The sequence below is a fragment of the Rhyacophila brunnea genome, unplaced genomic scaffold (genome assembly GCF_057557595.1).
Source record: "Rhyacophila brunnea isolate RB1 unplaced genomic scaffold, BYU_Rbru_1.0 scaffold_11, whole genome shotgun sequence".
NCBI classification, from domain to species: Eukaryota; Metazoa; Arthropoda; class Insecta; order Trichoptera; family Rhyacophilidae; genus Rhyacophila; species Rhyacophila brunnea.
Window position 1 is genome coordinate 32,022,193 of NW_028232763.1, and position 20,206 is coordinate 32,042,398.

The 20,206-nt window shown below is 33.7% G+C and overlaps 1 protein-coding gene across 1 annotated transcript in view; it reads left to right on the plus strand.

Annotated features, from left to right (window-relative positions):
• Positions 1-16,067, plus strand: part of fusl (transmembrane protein fuseless) — a 51,782-nt gene extending 35,715 nt beyond the window's left edge. The window contains exons 2-4 of the mRNA XM_085957491.1: positions 5,181-5,333; positions 14,573-14,756; positions 15,476-16,067. Coding sequence (XP_085813617.1) covers positions 5,181-5,333; positions 14,573-14,756; positions 15,476-15,861 — 723 coding nt within the window. The 3' untranslated portion in view covers positions 15,862-16,067. The remainder of the gene's footprint in view (positions 1-5,180; positions 5,334-14,572; positions 14,757-15,475) is intronic.
• Positions 16,068-20,206: the final 4,139 nt, after the last annotated feature.

Genomic DNA, 20,206 nt, shown 5'->3' on the forward strand with positions numbered 1-20,206 from the left:
TTGAGTGTGCGTAATTAGTACTTACAAAACGTAATCATTAGATTTTAATTACAACAATATTTGATATCATAATTTATTTATTTAAGTTATTTTACTTTGGTATCGGCAATTAGATCGAGACCAAATTTGATAAAATAAAATTTATTTTTATATAATTCAAAATCAGATTAAATGCAAATGGACATTTATTTACAATGTTTAGCAAATGATATCCCATAAGTCGTTTACAATTTATTATCTATTTTTTTAACCTTAATCCTATACATTTCAATTACTTACAGTTCACCTTATAACACCGTTTGGTCTCCTTGAAAGAAAACTCATCCGTAGTTCATTCTGAGGGGCTATAAGTCGCTCAGATTGTACTGTGGGACTTAATACACAATTACTATAGCTTTGTTTAGAGATAGGCCGCGTATTTTCAAGTAAAATCGACAATTACGGTCGGATCGAAAAGTTGTGACGTCACTAATTCATTAAGGGGAAATGCCGGCTGATGGCCTACATTTTGGGGCCGTGTCAATACCCTAGCCTTAGCACAAAAACTTTTTACTCGGTAATATATATTGGTTCATTCCTCATAACGGTCGCGGAAATGCCGTAGAAGTGGCGGATATCGAATTAAATATATACAGCAATGTGTCGTTTATGAGGTATAATGTCATAGTGAAAAATTTAACAGCCTATAATAATTTCCCGTCAATGTGTTTAATTTTTCAAAATCTCAACTAGCCTCAACCTCGTCTTATTTAAGAATATATATATAACTATATATGTTACACCGAGTGTGTGAAATTGCGTATTTCATGAAGTCGGCAAAATTTTGCCTAATGAAATGAAATGGAAGCCCGTTGCCTTATTCATGAATTATACAAATTATCTGCCGAGTGCGTGAATTCGGCAGGGTATGGAATTCTTAAACTGCCAACATGGCAGTAGAAAAAGTAAATTTAATTCGGATGGTTTTATTAGTTATAATTGGACATAATATAATATTATTATTATTAGGTTAGGTTAGGTTTTGTAATTCTGAATTGAAATGAATGTCCATTTTGAGGTTAGCTAACAACTGTCAACAAACTATCACAAACAAACAATCAACCATTGCCTGATACCCAAGCACGAATCAAATCGCGAAAATACATTTTAATAAAATTCTTCCGTTATCATATTATAGTTCTAGCTTTTTTTTTGGGCATGGTAAATGGATATGAACGTCATTGTAGTTATTGATTAGTATTTTTTTTATATAATCAACTAGCTGACCCGGCGAACTTCGTACCGCCTCAGAATCAATAATCTTGTGTTAACTTATTAGCTGAATTAAAATACTCAAAGTGAATTAAGTTCAATAAATGTGCAAAAATCAAATCAAAATGAAATAGATTACATAGTTTTGGTTGGTTCAGATTTCGAAGCATGATAACTACCAAGTTAATCTTCAGTTGTAAATTGTGCGGTGGCAAGCAAGGCAGATCCAAAAAGTTTAAAAATTCATTTGGATCGTTGGTTGCTTCGTCTTCGTTTATTACACAGTTGATAGATTTGAAGGAATGCATTGCACCAACGACTTGATTTTGAATTGTGAAGTTTAAGTGATCCACATCTTTGTTCTTTGCCGCAAAAATTGCTCGTTCACTCAATCAATTGTAATTTTTGTGGTTAGCAATGACGTTCGGGAACACTTTGTTGATGAGGTCATCCTTCGCTGAGACGAAATTTCAAAAATTCAGCGGAATCGAAATCAATCCGTTTGATTCGTCGACAGGAACATGGCAGTTACCGATAGTCAGCAATTGCTTTTCGGCAGATGGATCGTTTAGCAATGCAACTCGCATGTTTGTCGTCAGCTGAAGTTTCTTCACATAGCGCCACAGAGTCTATGATTTGAGGCAAGCGTTCATTTCATCGGCAGCGGTCGATCTTGGAATGACTGGTAGTGTTTGGCGGAAATTGCCAGATAGTAGAATCATTGCGCCACCAAAACATCTTGAGTAATTGCGCAGATCTTTCATAGTTCGATTGAGTGCTGCCAATGCGCATTTGTGCGCCATTGTGCATTCATCCCAGGTGATGTTTTTACTTGCTACCAAAACTTTGGCCATTGCTGAGTGTTTCGCATTACTGCTTGTCGGTGTTTCAGTCGTTTGAAGGTTTAACGGCAATTTCAACGCTGAATGAGCCGTTCGGCATCCTTCTAACAACGTGGCCGCTATCCCAGAAGAAGCAACTGCTACAGAAATTTCGGATCTCGCACGAACAGTGGCCAAAATCAATGACATGAGAAATGTCTTCCCAGTTCCAACAGGCGCATCGAGGAAAAATAAACCACCATTTCCATCAATTGCCTTCATTAACGTATCGTACACTTCCTTCTGTTAGGGGTTCAACATTGGTACATTCGATCGAACCTATAGGTTCAATGCATCTCGATCATATTCACGTTCACGTTCCAATTCTCGATTAAAAGCGTCATTCATTCCACGATGTGGCGTTGGCATTCCTAACTTGACTAACAAACTGCCGCACATGAGATAACACATGTCTTCGATCAAAAGCAAAGCCTGGTTATGTATCTCCTCATTCACTTCGAGATCGGGATTCTCTGAACCGACACGAATTCGATGTAAAATGTCTTCTGACATGTCATCCGTGTACTTGTTCCACAGTTCAGGTGGATTTGATGGGAAGCATGTCGAAATAATGATAGCAAATAATGTGCGTATTTGGAGATGCAGAAACAATTGCTACAGCGATTTTCATGTCCCAATGAATATCGTTTTCAAGCAAATTGAGCTGTTGACATGCAGCACATGTCGGCCCACGAACATTTACCATCAGCAACCGCAAGTAGAAGCATTCATCATACTTCATTTTCTTCATCGTGAATTTTTCCGATGTTTTAATAGTTATTCTGCTATTCGGGGCTGAGACAAATTTAACAAATCAAAGATCGTAAAAATCGGTCCAGCCGTTCTCGAGTTATAAATGGTGTAACTAACCCGACTTTCTTTCACATATATAGATTACATTTGACACATTTGGTTAGTTTGATTAGTTGCAAAAAACACCACCGGAGCGCTACCACCTATTTTGACCAATGCATGAGCAATTGACACATTCGGTTTAGTTGCAAAAAAGCGCCACTATCTAATTTGCCAAATGCATGAACTAGGCAGAAAAATTACTGGCGAATTCACGCACTCGGCAGATATTTTGCCTAATACATGAATAAGGCAACGGGCTTGCATTTCTCACGAAATATGCAAAATTTTACCGATTTCATGGAATACGCAATTTCACACATTCGGCGTTAACATATATTCTTACAATATAATTATACATAATATTATTATATTCTTGTTAACACTAAGTATGTAATTAGTATAACATATTACCCAACGCATATCAAAATCACTGTAACTAACATCATTAGGGCATAACTACCTATAACATATCCACTCAAACATCTAGTACTTGTACACAAAAATATCAACCACTAATATGAGTATACTATGTTATGTTATCACTATCATCTTCAATATTAATTATTTTTAGTTACGGGACGTATTTCTAGGAAAGAGATACATTGACATTTTTACTGGGTTACTATGTCGGTAGTTGGAATTCATGATATTATTTATTTGATTTTTTTATCGTGTGTGTGTGTAGGGCAAAGGTTCCCAACCAGTCCATCGCGAAGGAAAATTTGGTCAATCCCAATTACGATAGTGAATTTTTGAAATAATAATGATTTCCATATTTTAAATTTGCTAATCCACAAGTGTTTTACGACTAATTTTAGAAATACGTTTCTGTTTTACGGTCTGGTTTTGTACACGAAACACTATAATTATTACAAAGATTATGTCACCATATTTGAAGAAATATTAGATGATTTAACTAAAGATTTACTGATTTTAATGAGATTCATAAAATTTACAGTTTCTTCGCATTACCTTTAAATATGAATGAAAATAATGCCCAAAGTGTAACTCAAACCATCGCAATGATTTTTCCAGTAGATGTGCGGAATTTCGAATGGCAATTATTGTTTAAATTGTAAAATGACGTTATATTGACACAATTTTATTATTGAAATCTTCTGATAAATGGAAAGTATTAAATCCAGAAAAATACTCATATTTAATGGACACCTATATTAGAATTTTGTCGTGTTTTGGAAGTAAATAATATTTATGTGAAGCTTCATTTTCTCATATGAAATTTATATAATCTAAATAACGAAAACATTTAACGAATGATCACCTTGATGAGGCCGAATTATTTGAAGATTGTCAATGATACATACAAACTGTCAAACATTTCACTAATTGAACATACTTAATTTTGAAAACACTTCTGAGAAAATATATAACCAAAAATAAATACTAACTTTAAAACACAAAATCCGATCGCAAATAGTAACTCAATTTATAAAACGTTTCAGAGAGTATTTTAAGAGCCATTAGTTAAAATATGTCACAATTAAATAAGATACCTATATCATTGTGGTCAATGTGCGTGGCAGTTAAACCCGAGAGATGCAAGTTGGATTTTTGCTGGGGGTCGTATTTAAAAAAAATCTTTTTCTATTGCTTATACACATATTTTCTCAGAAGTGTTTTCAAAATTATGTATGTTCAATAAAAAGAATGTTACATTCTTAAATCTTGTGAATTACCTATTGGTTGAATAAAGAAAATAGTTAATTTCACTATTTATGCATATTAATAAATATATTTGAATTAATGAAAAACTGCATGAAGATTTTTTTATTCTTCCTTGCTTGCTATAAAAAATACGAAAATAGTAAAATTATTTTGTTTTTATTTAACAATATTTCACCTTTTAAAATGAATATTATTATATATATCTTTGAAGAAATGAAATAAGCAACAAGAAAAATTCTAATAAGATTCTTATTAGATGTAATCGCCATGAAAATAAAGATAAAAAGTAACTCCCAACCTCAAAAAGGTTGGATACCCTTAGTGTAGGGTCTCAAAATCCGCCGTTGCCCAGGGCTTCCGTCCTCCATCTCTAAAACCATCACTGCATAATATCAGTGTCTACCTAAATAGTTGGCTGGTTATCCTTATTCATGTTTCAATATTCGTTACTTTGGTATATCGGTAATTTAATTGTATAATCAATAATACGTTTTTTTTTTATTGCAGAGTTCTCGAGATCCCCTTCTCTTCACACTGGACTGCCTGTTTTCGGTGGTGGTGGTGGGTTCCTTGGTGGTATTCGTATGGCGGGGTGCATGGGACCTTCTCGACGCCTATCTCTTCCCTGGCAACCCTGCCTGGAGTGCTTGGGGGTCATTTGTGAGTACCATTTACATATGTATATGAAGGATTCTATCAAACATTACAATACCTACACAGTTTCTAAGGGTAAACCGAGATTACTTTAGTCCACTTTTCCCTAATGTTCTTTTTTAATAGTCATACAAATAGACTATAGTCATTAAATGTTTAATCTATTATATTACCTAAATTAAAGCTTATAATATAAACTATCGTTTTTATGTATTTATTTACCTCACTCTTGTATATTCTTATTTATATTATATACAAGATAATAGAATATACATATATATATTATATATTATATACAAGAGAATAGAATATGCATATATATATATATATATTATATGTATATTCGGGTAAAGAGTAAGGGAGTTGGTTACTTTATTCCATAAACTATAACACTTTATAATGTACACGGGTAAACCATTATAGATTTATATGAATATAAACAATCAAAAAAAATCGTACTTGATAGAAATAATACTGAAATATCATTTCGACATGTCATATTGATTTCCATAGTAACGCACGTATATATCAACAATTTAGTTGCTAGGACCCCAGACCCCCAGCAACCAATAATAGTGTCGAAATAACTTTTCATACAAAACAGAACTAACTGAAAATGAATTCAATTATACTAAAAGATGGCTAAAAGTATTATAAAATGCATTGGCATCGTGTTTGGATATATTCTAAAATTTTCAAATGTCTAGCTAGTCGGGAAGTTAGTTAAAAATCAATTGCAAGATTTGTACCGGACAAGAACCACCGGACAAATAAGAATACGAGTTAAGAAAAATGTTGTAACGTTGTAAAATACACTTATCATACAAGATATTTACTTTCACTACAAAATAATTCTGCTAATGAATTCCATTAGAGTCATCTATGATAAAACTAAGGTTCGGTAAGTATATCATTGAGTATTACTTTGCCAGGTGACGTTAAATTATGTTTTTTTATTGTGGAGTAAAGTTACCTCAGTTTACGGTGTGTACCTACGTTTAAAGTCAAAATGAACATTATTCTGAGGTAACATTTTGTAGTAAATTATACCATTGTCTTTATCAAAGAGGATACACGAGTGAAACACAAAATAACGCAATGTATGTTTGTATGACAAACATCTTATCCATAAAACAAGATAATACCATGATTCTTTCGAAAGATAATAATATGTATGTTTATGTAAATATCAAGTACCTACCTACGTTTATCCAATTTTCAGAAGTTATTTTAAAACCAACCCATCGCAAATTAAATACCAAACATTTGCTTCGAATGTCAAAAAAATAAAAGTAATACTAGTAAGGTTTCTTATAATTATTACATTGTGCTTTTCTACTATTTTATTATTGATACATCTATTTTACTTTATTTACTTATTTATTTATTTAAAAAAGACAACTTGATCACATAACAAATTCAAGACGTTCACAAAATGATATTTAGAAAAAAATGTACAGGTAAATCAAATTAGAAGAGAAAAAAATTATTTTATAGCAAAAGAAACAATATAAAAAACAACAATAATTCAAGAAAAATACAAATTAAAGAATAAAATAGAATTTTAAAAACAAAATACATACTGCATCGCTGAAAATGTCCACATCTCTAGGGAGTGCATTGACCAGCTGCACAGTCCTCGCTATTGGTGCCTGGTGAGCCTGACACGTTGCGACCACGCATCTAATTTATTGACGGGTGCATAGAACTTCAAATTTTCCGGAATATCAGGATTGGAAACTATACCACGAACATTCCTTGAAGAAAGCTAGTCGGAAAATACTCGTTTGAGAAACTGTCAAATGCAAAATATATATATACATTAAAATAAATTGTCGAAGAAATTTTTTTTCTGAACACGCTCTAAAACAAGCTCAAGCTGAAATCTTATTATAAGGACTCCAGATAATGGACCCATATTCAAGAATACTCGGTATTAACGACACATAAATAGAATGTACTATATGTAAATAAACTAATTGTACTGCTGATTTCACAGTAGTTAAACTGAAGTCAAAAGGTGATTACGCTTCATTTAAGGTAGGGATCCCTACTAAGCTAAGTACGTTGGTTTTGAAGGCGGAAAATTGGCCCCGCCATTCATTTATTAAAGAATGGGTTGCCAGGATGGAAACACCACGACTACCGAGTAGCTGACTTAATAATAACAATAAAAATAAGAATTGCCCTAAGCAATTATTATTCTACTACCAGAATGTTCGGGGCTTGAAAACAAAATCTGTCGATTTTTTGAGCAATGTTTTGGCTGATGACTATGACATCATAGGGTTAACTGAAACATGGCTCAATGATAGTGTTTTTAGTCGTGAATATTTTGGAAGTGAGTACTCAGTCTTTAGGAGGGATCGAGACTCCGGCGCAGGCCACAGGCCACAGGCAGGGTGGGGGTTGTCTTTTGGGGGTTAGAAGTATGGAAGGGTTACAGGCCGAACGTTTCCGTGCTTTGGAGACTCAAAATGAGGACCTTTGGGTGAAACTGACCTACGACGGAGACACTATTTACGTTTGCGTCATTTATTTTCCACCAGCAAGTGACTTGGAGGTGTATAAGTGTTTTATTGAGAGTATGCTATCTAATATCAACTTAATTGGAGATAGAAAGATTATTGTAATGGGAGATTTTAATCTAAACTCAGCACGTAGTGGTAAAAGAGTCAGCGATTACCTTGAATTTCTATCTTCTGTTTTTGGATTTTCTCAGCACAATGATGTCTCTAACTCTAGCAATGGACTTTTGGATAGGGTATTTAGCAATATCGACTTATCGCTTTCACGATGCACATCTCCTCTTGTACGCGAAGATGTGTATCATCCAACTTTAGTTTTTCTGCTCAGGTTTCGGTCGACTCGTCCGCTTCAGACTCCAATTCCCTCTTACAAAACCAACCAATTCGGCGGGTGGAGGTTTGAAGGCGGAAATTTCAAGCTACTTTACTCATTGATGAGTGAAGTGGACTGGAGTGAGTTGCTCGAGATTTGTGATGTGAATGAGGCGGTACAATGTTTTTACAATATTGTGTATAATATTGTTGATCAATGTTTTTCGAGGAAGTCGCCATGTCGTGGTGGAAGGCGATACCCGAGGTGGTTTTCTCGGGAGATTATTGGGGACATTAAGGTCAAGCATAACTATCATACAGTATGGAAGGCTGGGCATGATCAGACTGACTATATCATGTTTAGCATCTATCGTTCGAAAGTGAGACAAGCTGTTCGACGGGCCTATCGAACATATATGGAAACGGTAGGAGATTCCATTCGCGAAAATCCTAAATTGTTTTGGAATTACGTAAAATCGTTAAGAAGAGATGGTGGGTTTACTGATAGGATGATTTGGAAGGGCGAAGAGGTGACCGGACATGGAGTGGCAGAAGCATTTGCTGGTCTTTTCCGCAAGTCTTCTTTCAAGTCTGTCTACGCAAGTAGTATTCCAAATCTGGATGTTGCCTCAACGTCAGGAAAACCGTCATGTGGTGCCCAATCCGTCGATATTTTTTCAATTAATGAGGGCGATGTACTTCAGTTTATTAAAAAACTGAAGAATACTCGCTCTTTGGGACCTGATTATGTTCCTACATTTTTTTTAAAGGGTTGTTTTGACTTCGTTAAAGGCCCGCTTTCATATATATTTAATCTCGCAATGGAGACAGGTATCTTCCCGGAAACGTGGAAGATGTCGAAGGTTACTCCAATCCATAAGAGTGGTACAGAGTCATCAGTGGATTTTTCCAGCTGTGATTCTAGATGGAACATAATATTGCATCATTAAGTAAGCCAACAGGCCAGCATTCTTGCTTCCTTCATGCTACCATTCTTAAAAATAACATTTCAATGGTTATATTAAATTTTGTCCCAGCACAAAAATTGAAGGCGTCCCCGGCAAAGGGGTCTATTTATACAGCAAGTCACAAAGTGATGTTATTGTCTAAAACGGGTAGAAATAGCATTGCTCACGATATTGGATAGCTTTACTATTTTAAATGCCACACTTTTTGAGATATTAGCAACACTAAAATGCTTACCGTAGAAAAGGGGTCTATATAGGATTATTTTATTACCCAAAATAAAAATAAAAAAGTTGTTAATGATAAAGAGTGTTTTCATGAACATAATTATTTTCACAAAAGCCAAAAAGACAAAAGTCCGCATGATCGAATAAAACGTTTTTTTCCTCTCCAGAACAATTTTGTTTTTGCATATAGACCCCTTTTCCGGGGATGCCTTCAATTATGAAAAAAATATCGATTATTTTTAATTTATTTATTTATACAATATTTTTGATTTAAGAAACCATATCATACCGTGTATTTCATGGCTGTCGATCATTTTGCTACTATTGCATGGCCTTGATGAAGAGCGTAATACTACTAACGGTATCTAGCAACAGAATATGTACGAAGAATTTAATGGTAACAGATACGAGTACACAGTGGCGGCTCTAGCATCTTTTAGTAAGTGGGGTCAGATGGCGTGAAATATCTAATAAGTACCTACCTAATCAATATTAATCAAAGCGTAAAAAACATATCTTTTTTAGCTATTACTTCATCGTCATATGCCTCCTGCGTTCGAAAGAATCTTATTGCTACAAGAAAAACAACATAGTTTTTTGAAGGATACACTTGCCGTCAACCATGTTTTTTGGTAAACTGTTCGGAGGTTAATGCTTTTTTTGTTTTGATTAGTTCATACACAATAACTAAATCTGTTGGTGACTGGTTGATGAGGTCCTAATTGTTTCACTTCTAGTTTGTCTTCAAATGTCAATGTACTGAACTTATATTTCAATAAATGAACCACCTCATTCATCATAATACCTAATATTATTAATCAAAATATTTTACTAACGTGAAATTCATCTATCCACAACTAGTACATTACAATTATTAATATTTAGGTAGGTAGGTAATACAAATTAATATTGATTTAATTAACTGAAATAGCACATACCTACCTACTCTTTTTTATTATCATTCAATATAATCTAAGCATTCAAGATAATATTATAAATTATTATAGTATGTATTAACAAATATATTTTAAAACTTAAGGAGATAGATGACATATTTGATCACTTACTGGCAAACTAACTAATAAACTAAACCGATGGGTCATGGGATATGAATTTACAGCCGACCGACAAGATAACTTGATAATATATTATAAACTCACACTTATGCAAGACCAGGTATTTACTACAGTGTCCCCGGTCCAGCATCGGCACATGCGGATAAAATGTGCATAGCACGTGCAGAACGGCCTACAGATGTACGCATTGTTCAGCTTCCTTATGAATTTTGAGAATAACATTGCTTTGATTTTAAAGGGACCACCGAATTTCGACCCCGGCAGTATCGTTGTATTGTACTATGTAGGTGGTGCCAAAACTCACATAGAGCATTAGAGATGGGCCAAGAAACAAGAATCAAGGATGGGCAAACAGTACAAATAAAATATATACTTAATTAATTTATACAAAATCAATGTATTATGGTAGGAACGTATAACATGAATATTCAATTGAATATTGACTATAGAATGATGAGGGGACCGGGGTCTGTCCCCTAGGTACCCAAAGGAAGAGCCGCCCCTGCGAGTACATAGTAATTACAGAAAACACTAAAAATGTATTAAATTCCTTGATCTGTATTCTGTCGCTACACTTTTGAAAAATACTTAACAAAACCAATGGCCAGTTCTACTATTCTAAAAATAATCTTTGGGATTTCTCCACTATTGTTTGGTGATATATATTTGAATAAGAATTTATAATGTAGAATTGTATTTAGGTACGTAGGTAAATAAATTATGACATTTTTTAGTATCTAACCAATGTTAAAACAAAACATGTCTTTAACAGCCATAAAAAGGGAAAGATATATAATATATCCATACGAATATCAATTAATTGTATTGCAACATTGCTATATTTGAAAAGAGAACACAGAACTATCTGTCAAAATGTGTTTTAAGATAATGCAAAATTGAAGTTATTAATGGTGTGCCTTTTAACATAATTGTGTCAAAATTGTCTTGTTATCTGAGATGAAACGCGTGAAACTGAAATCATTCCATTAAAACGACATTTTTCACGCTCGCCTGTGAGGACAAATCGTTTGTTGAGGCAATTTTCCATTTTTACGCGCGCTCGCATTAATTTGCGACGCCAACGCGAGATGGCGGTAATTTTCAAGAGCAACCGGAACTGTGCGACGTATTATTACTTTATCGTCCATTATCTAATAAAAACACAAAGGGGAATCGTTGCATACCTGCAATTGCGATCATTTTTTCGTGCTTTCTTACAGGTTTTACTGTAAATAAATAAGATTATTAAATACAAATAATTATCTATCAGTTGTTATTCACCAATTCATATTATAATATTAAATATTATTTTATATCATCGAGTTTGAAGATGCAATCCAAAGAATAGGTACCTATGCGATGTTTGTAATTTATACGGTCGAATTGAATTACGGGTGTTGGGGTTTTATGTCTGAAGAGTCCGTATAATATTGTGGGAAAATTATTTTGGTCATTATATCTTATCGTTCCTCAACGTATGACAAAATTAATTATTTGTAAACTAGCATTATTTTAAAGGCATTCGTTCTAAAATTGATAAACAGTCATATTATTTCGGTTCATCAGTAGTTTTAGCATATTTTTCAAATTATCGATTTGTCAACACGAGCATTATAATAATAGTAAGAGTAAGATGTATTCGCTAAAACGATTTATTGGAGTATACAATTGACTTGTAATTTTTGTTATATTTTACGATAATTTAATATATAATGAGTACCTATATACTCTGCCATTCTTGGTGGTGTTGGCTTGTGTGTCTCTGATAATTATCTTAGGAATCGAGGGCATCCGTTGTTTGTTATTCCAATGTGCAGAACTAACCTGGCATTAGTAATGCCAATTGGGAGGGCAATAACCATTTTTAATGAAATCGCTTCAGATATTGATATATGTATATAAGAGAGTGAATTTAGGTGGGCGTTGTTTTATAAGTTTTTAACATAGGATTTATGAATAGTTCACTCTGTGTGCTTCCATCTACTTTTATTTTTGCTATTTTATTTTATTTCTTATTTTATTACTTATTGTATTATTAACTCACAATGCTCTGTTTTTATTTGAAAAATTATTAACACTTATTTTATGCCATATCGTGAACGCTTTAAATTTATAATTTGTTATGTTCATTATAATATGTAAAATATATAATTTGAATTGAATCAATGCCCATTCTTTTCCATTTACTAAATAAATAATACAATGGTTAGACCAAACAATATAATAAAAAATAGGATCATATGGACCTCCACAGAGTGGAAGTTTGTATTGACATTTTTTGGTTTTACGAGAAATGGATGCCAGCCACTTGCTCAACCTATTAGGTCCATGCTCATACACAAATTAAACAACAATATGTGTATTTGCCAGACCAAGGATTCGAACCTGGGACCCACGACACAATAGGCGAACGCTTAAGCCGCGCGGCCATCGTGGATGTGTAACAACAATATTTAAAGTACCTAGTATAAATAATTAAAAAAAAACATAATATGTAATGTTTATATGTATCAATTAGTGAGGATTCCTTTGTCAATTAAATTTTGTGAATGCAGTGCCATGATAGCGTGAAATTCGTTTTATTATTGTAGTTATGCAGACTTACGTAGTTTTATATAAAGGTATAAACAATACTACCAACTGCTTTTCTTTGGATAACAACAGGTTAATTGCTTAGCAACAGCTAACACCGTCAGATTTTAGTCTGTTCAAAAACTGTCTGACTTTGGAAGTATTCGGTCAATCTCAAGCCTGTACCGCATCGTAAGGTCGCAATATCTAGGCTATTGATGAAAGGTGGACGTGACAATTTTTTTCATTTGTATTCGGGACGTCGCACAATAGAAATACTTTATTTCCAGTTCAAAGGACGCTCACAATGTGTAACCTTCGCTCTCAATATATGTGTCGGACAGGCCATGTTGGAATTTTCGGTACGCATTAATAAAAATTAAAATCATAATATAACAGGAAGGCGCACTTTAAGGAATCAAATAATAGCAAAGACGGTGCGAATTGCTTATTAGTTTTGATATCCTGGAATCAGTGGCGAAGGGTGGAGGTAGGCTATTAAGATCCGACATAAAGTGTTCACTTTAAACTTTGTTAATCATACGTATTTGTTTGTATTGAACTAAGACTACAATTATTTACAGGTGGTGTTGGTTTGTTTTTAAAATTAATTAAACCCTGCCTAACTCAAAGCATAATAGTTTTATAGATATATTTTGGGCGATCCGACAAAATTGTGCACACTTTTTCATTCATACTTATTTGTTTTCGTTGAATTAGAAATACATAATATTACGGAATGCTGTTGCTTATTTTTTTGAATTCATTAAGCCCGGTCTAGACCAAACTATAATGGATAAAAAAACTATTATTCTAATAGTTTTAGGAATAATTTTAGATATTTTATAGATGGACGAGTATTTTTTTACTATTATCCATTATGGTTTGTTTTTCGCAGGGATCAATTGAATTTTAAAAACTAACCAACACCATTCATTATAAATTACTGTCTTAGTTCAATGATAACAAATACGTATAACTGACATAATATTGTGTTCACTATTTATAGTGGATCTTAACAGCCTACCTCCACCCTTCGCCACTGCCTGGCATGGTTTCTTTGTTCGTTCTTGAAAAGCAATTTCAGTATGGGTTTCTCGAACTACATAAAATTGAGAGTGGCAAGATGCCATGTCTCTTCGGTCCTGCTATATGGAGTGGATGCGTGGACAATCACAGAAACAACGCTCAAAGAACTTCAACGCTTAATGCTTACTAACTGTGGATGTACACTGTACAGACACTCAGTGTCAGCTCAGACACACGACACTGCAGTTAGCATGAGTCTACGTAGGTTTTACTTGATTCCAAACATCCAATTATATATTTTTATCATTCAAATCGGATACATTTGGAATCAATTGAGTCCTGTGTCGATGCACGGAAACTGCAGTGTCGTGTGTCTGAGCCCTTAGCTAATATATTTTCATGAACAGAAATCATAAGTTTAGTATGTCACACGGTTCTAAACCGCATACGGTTTCAGTCTATGGATGGCCTCTACGCATAGAGCAGTAAGACACTACGCGACCCAGTTTTTTCTATATTTGCTTCTATTATTATAGGTGCTGGGCTACGGTCTGGCGCTGGTGACATTCCTGCTGCAGCCGGGAGCTCGTCGCGCCTGCGCCCATTTGACGGGGGCCCGCAGACTCCTCGCCGCAGACCTCTTTCTCCTCCTCAGCTTCACGGCCACCATCAACGTCTGGAGAAGCGTTTGGTCGCTTCTTGACATTTACTTCTTACCTGGTAATTCATTATATCTCACAACTCATCATCATAACAATCGAGCCACTCGGTAGTGATCCCTTGCTTTTAATATAAAAAAAAAACACAAAGATAATACTTACCGTGACCATTTATTTTTGTCCTCAAAATGGGACATCTACTAATTTTTAAGTAATAGTATTGAAACGCATATTTCTTTATAGTTTTCATTTATTAATAAAAAAAACACGAAGGAACATATTGTGAACATATATAATTTATGTGGTCTTGTATTTTTCTGAATAACAAAGTATATTTGGTTTTGATTTCAAATAAGAATGAAATTCTTGGCAGGACTTCTTATAATTTACTTTGGTAATTAATATTTCCTTAAGTACTGCGACTTGCAACTGTGTTTTTTCGCTCGTCCACAGCTTACTCATAAGAGAAAGACCCTTTTCTACGTGTGCTTATATTTCGATTTTTTTTTTATTTTTCGTGCCTTTTTTGAAATTGTTACCGTGGGTTTCTTAATTTCTGAAAACGGGACATTTCGGCATCTCGAAGCTGAGCTTGAGGACAACGGGAAAGTCCCGTTCAAAACGGGACGTATGGTCACGTTAACTATTATTAACTTTGGTGTGTAATTTGTTAACATTGCACTGATTTTGTGGAGTCCCCCACAGTTTAATAGAATATTATAATAATTGTAAATGTGATTTACCATAGTCTGAATATTTTTCTTTTTTTCAATTTAACAGAAGACCCTCTCCTGAGTAACTGGATCACGCACGGTGGCTGTCTACTACTACTGATGCTGCTGAACTGCGCCAATTCCGTCCTCGTCCGAGGAGTCTACATCGACGCCGAAGAAGAAGGAGGAAAATGTGTTGTTTTCCCGTGTTACTACCTTCGTCTCTTCTTCCAGAAGGAACGGGTCAAAAAGCGGCGCAACAGACTGGAGAACGCAGCAGCCACCGCCGCAAACTCCATGACGATTGTCTCCAAGAACGACTTGGAGCACACTCCTGGGGCTATGCCTCTTCTAGTCAAAGTGCATCCAGTGATAGTCAATCGTGTCTCACACCATCAAGAGAAAGATCAGCAGTTACCCAGTCAGCCTAATAACGAGGAAGCTACAAAGTGATGATAGGAGATTAATACGCTGAAACTCAGTTTGACCAAAAACTACTTTAAATACACGCTTTAGTCACTTCTTCTGATACTATTAATTTGTTTGTGATGAATGTTGTTTGTGGTACCAAAGAAAACCCATGTAGAGCCGAGAACTAAAAAGATGTTTTGTGTTTAATGTGTTTGTTGGTGAAGTTGTTGTTCGGTATTCATGGGGTTAATCAAATTAAAAAAGCTATTGCACGGAATTGAACGCAACATGGACAAATTATAATAAATTCAATATTGTATTGTAAATGGTTGAATTATATTTAAACTAATTTAGATATAGTTTAGTTTTTTTTTTTTTTTTTAAATAAGTGGTAGTACCTATATAGTAAAATTTATGTTGGGATAAAATCCGAATATTTATATACGTAGTGATTGACAGCTATTTATTGTAAATTTGTGTTTTTAATAATGATATAAAAATGAAACGTTTACGAAATAAGTATTTATGACGAGTCAGGACTAAAAATGGACCGGAGCGCAGATCCGGTCCATTTGGGTCTCGTGGGAAATTAGAGAAATTAAGGGTATTCCGTGTATTTTTAGCTATTTTTGTAAAGTAACATGCGCCCTCTGCCATATTGTTTGTATAAATAGCCATTTTTATTAGTCAGGAAACACACATAATTTTAAAATAAAATTGTACACGTGAACTATCATTTAATTATGCCAATCATCATATTATTATCACGTCTAATTGCATCGTACAGCCACATATTAATAGCCTAGGCTAGAACCCTGCCCTCCCTTGTGGGGCCAATGGATAAAACTACACATATTATATTTTCACTACAGTTTAACACAAATAATGTCGTCATGAGACATTGTAAGAGATATGAACGTAAACCCATATATCTACAAACAATAATGGAATTTGGTTCATTTAAAGTCCACGATATAACAAAAAGTACACTTTAATATTTTTCGGAAAATTTTAATGCATTCCGGACCGTATTTTTTCAATTGCGAGCGCTGGATGAGTTGATAAAAACGTAGATAAAAATATGACTGTACCGACTCATATGTTGATACAAATCAAATTATCGACTTTTAGGCATTGTTACGATTACATATACAGATATTGTGATACACTATCTTTACATATTAATGTAATGGAAGTGAGTAAAGAGACCATTCATTGATTGATATCTAACATTCCAGACACTCCATCAACATCAACGAGCGCATTTCCTACGTTATTCCTAGTACCCACTAATAACTAAAAACGTAGTAATGCTTCATTCAAATGTGCATGCGCCGTTTGTAAACAAATAACAAAATAGATTCATACAATATAATATATGTAACGTAATATGGCCATAATGGCACTGACAGACGTACATCGTAGCTCGCGGATAATGGTTTTATATTGCTGGTACACTTGTGTATCTGCAGACGCGGTGCTTCCTGAAGCCTAGTAACTACCAACTATGTATCTGTAAGGCCGGTTTGGATTAGTCGAGTAATTTAGTAGAGTGGGGAGTAATTTAGTAACTAAACATGTATGAACAGACAATTTTAGTAAAATCATTTAGTCGAGTCAATCCATTTTCTTCTAATTTTTCGGTCGAGTAGCACCCCCACCACCTCTCACTAAATACAAGCCACAAGACAGTCTTAGTCTGAACACGTTACCTTTAGTCAAGTTCAAAATTCTTCTAATATAGCCATTACAAATGAAATTATTAACTTATTTATTTTTGAACATATATAATTTAATAATCATACAGTAATATAATATAACCAATAGAAAAATCTTATTTTTGAAAAAAATACGACACAGCAGGATTCAAACCTGCTATGCTATAAGAATCTTATCTAATTGCAACAAATTTAAACTAATGGTTCTAGAGACGTAGTTCAAATCATGCTGGGTGTCGTATTTGAAAAAAAAGTTTTTTTTCTATTGGTTGTTTATTTCTCATAAGTGTTTTCAAATAATAGTGTTCTTAAATCTTGTAAATTATTCGTCGAATAAAAAAAATAGCTAATTAATTATTTTTGCTTTGGTTGGGCTCTGTTCATTTTGACTCGTCACTCACTTACTGTGTTCGAACACGTTTCAGTTACTAAATCATTTAGTGGTAATTAAATCATTCGCCACTCGACTAAACTACTCGACAAATTTGAACCGACATTAAGACTTTGCAAATAAAAATAAACATTGTAGATATAAAAACTGTTTGGAAATGTGCACTTTGATTCACATAGCCAACATGCTTCCAAAAGTTATGTATTGACACATTGTACATTACTTATGTATAATTAAATCTTAAACCAATTGACTATACAATTTCCTGGATCGGTCAATGATAACCAATTCGCCATTGAACGCCGTAATTTACCAGATAAGATTATTTCCTTTAAAAAAAATGAGAACATAGTTTTGGTATTTACTACATTGATAATATGAAAGGTTACTCAATGATCTGCTTTTTACATGGTAGATCTAAATCCTTGAGTAAATGCACATTTTAACATAAAAAATAGTGAATATTATAATGGTTACATGTAAATTGTACGTAAAATATTTCACCGTGGCACAGTTCGCCGTGACCTCTCTTATCGGAAAGAGATGATCGTATACTCTACGGTCCCCAATTTTATTTGATTCAATATGAATATTAATTCAATTTTCATAGCTTATTTTGGCAAAACTTATGAATTCAAGAATGAAAACCTAACCTAACAAATAATCCAGTATATCGGCTATTTTCAAAATTTGTTTCCTGCTGGCTCCCTGTAAAGTGTAAACCGACAAGAACCGTGTTTTATTTAGACATGAATTTTATGTCGGTACTATACGACCCAAAGAGGTTGGATGGTTGGATATGAGGCCATATAATATTTCCAGTGACGCCCCTAGATAAAATGCCGCCCCTGGGCAGCGCCAAAATGCCGCCTCCATTTTGTATACATTATTTTTATCATCCTTTCATGAGTCCAATACCTAAGAAATATTTTGTTTGGATACATTACTAACAAAATATAAGACTAATTATTCGCAAATCTGCACGTCGTGTCGTGTCTGGTCACCAAGGACGTCGAAGAGCGACGGAAGTAAACTAGATATCGCGAACTCGACCAAACCAGTGAGCTGATTTTTTTTTTATGGAAAGATATTTTCGCTATTACTAAGTTTAGGTAGGTAGCTATTTCTATATATTCCAAATGATTTTACTCGATTTGCCGCCCTTTGAGTAACTGCCGCCCACAAGCGACGCTCAATCTGCCTACCCCCACGGGACATCACTGAATATTTCCCATACAACATTTCACGGTGAAGTGTGATACGGAGAACTTTATACGTACAAGTTTCTGGACACGGTATATAATAATGTTATACTGACCAAAAAACGGTATATACAACGACACACGGTCCGCTATCCTCATCGACATTATGAAAAGGAAATATTTGACAATACAAACAATTACCAATATCAGTGTAATTCAGATTCTGATGTCACATGTTTCCCAGTGGTGGCGTTAAGATTTACACAAAGCTAACTTATAAAATAAATATAATATTTGTACAAACATAAATATGTAATGTATTTTAAATGTTAGTTTAATGTAGATATTAAATACAACAATTATTAGCATATAAACTATCGTAGATATTCGTTAATAGTATAAATATGCTCAGTGATGCTTGCTTAAGAATGTTAGTTTGTTGTTTACGAGTATTAAATTATTGCAGATGATAATAAAATATATTTTATGATACTTTAAACACATTAAAAACCAATTATTATGAATACAGATAGAATGTATAAATATATTTTGAAGAATACCAAAGCTTAGAGTAACATTTGAACGCGTTTAAAGCATAAGTAAAAATGTTTTTAATGGTCCATTTTAAATGAAAATAAAATGTTAAATATATTGTTTCTTGAATAAAAACAATACATCAACATTAAAAAATATCTTTATAATAAAATCGGTGATAAAATATGAATTTAACCATTCCTACAATTGTATTATCGTATATTTTATAACTTGAAGTGATAAACTGAATATATTTATTGAATGTGATTTTTAAACATAGAACAATATTTATTTTTATTGACTTCACAGCATTTACAATGTAAGCATGATTGTCAGTGGACAAGTAAAACTCATTAAGTGATAGAGAGTCATATTAGGTAAAACCGTTATTTTGTATATTGTAAGCAAATACATTTTTTTCTTTATTGTCAAATTGACAGTTAGATAATAGTATTTATCAATATGTGTACAAGATAGTATTAGAAAGACCAGAAGTAATTACTGTATACAAACAATAATTTCAATTAGCCAAATTATTTAAT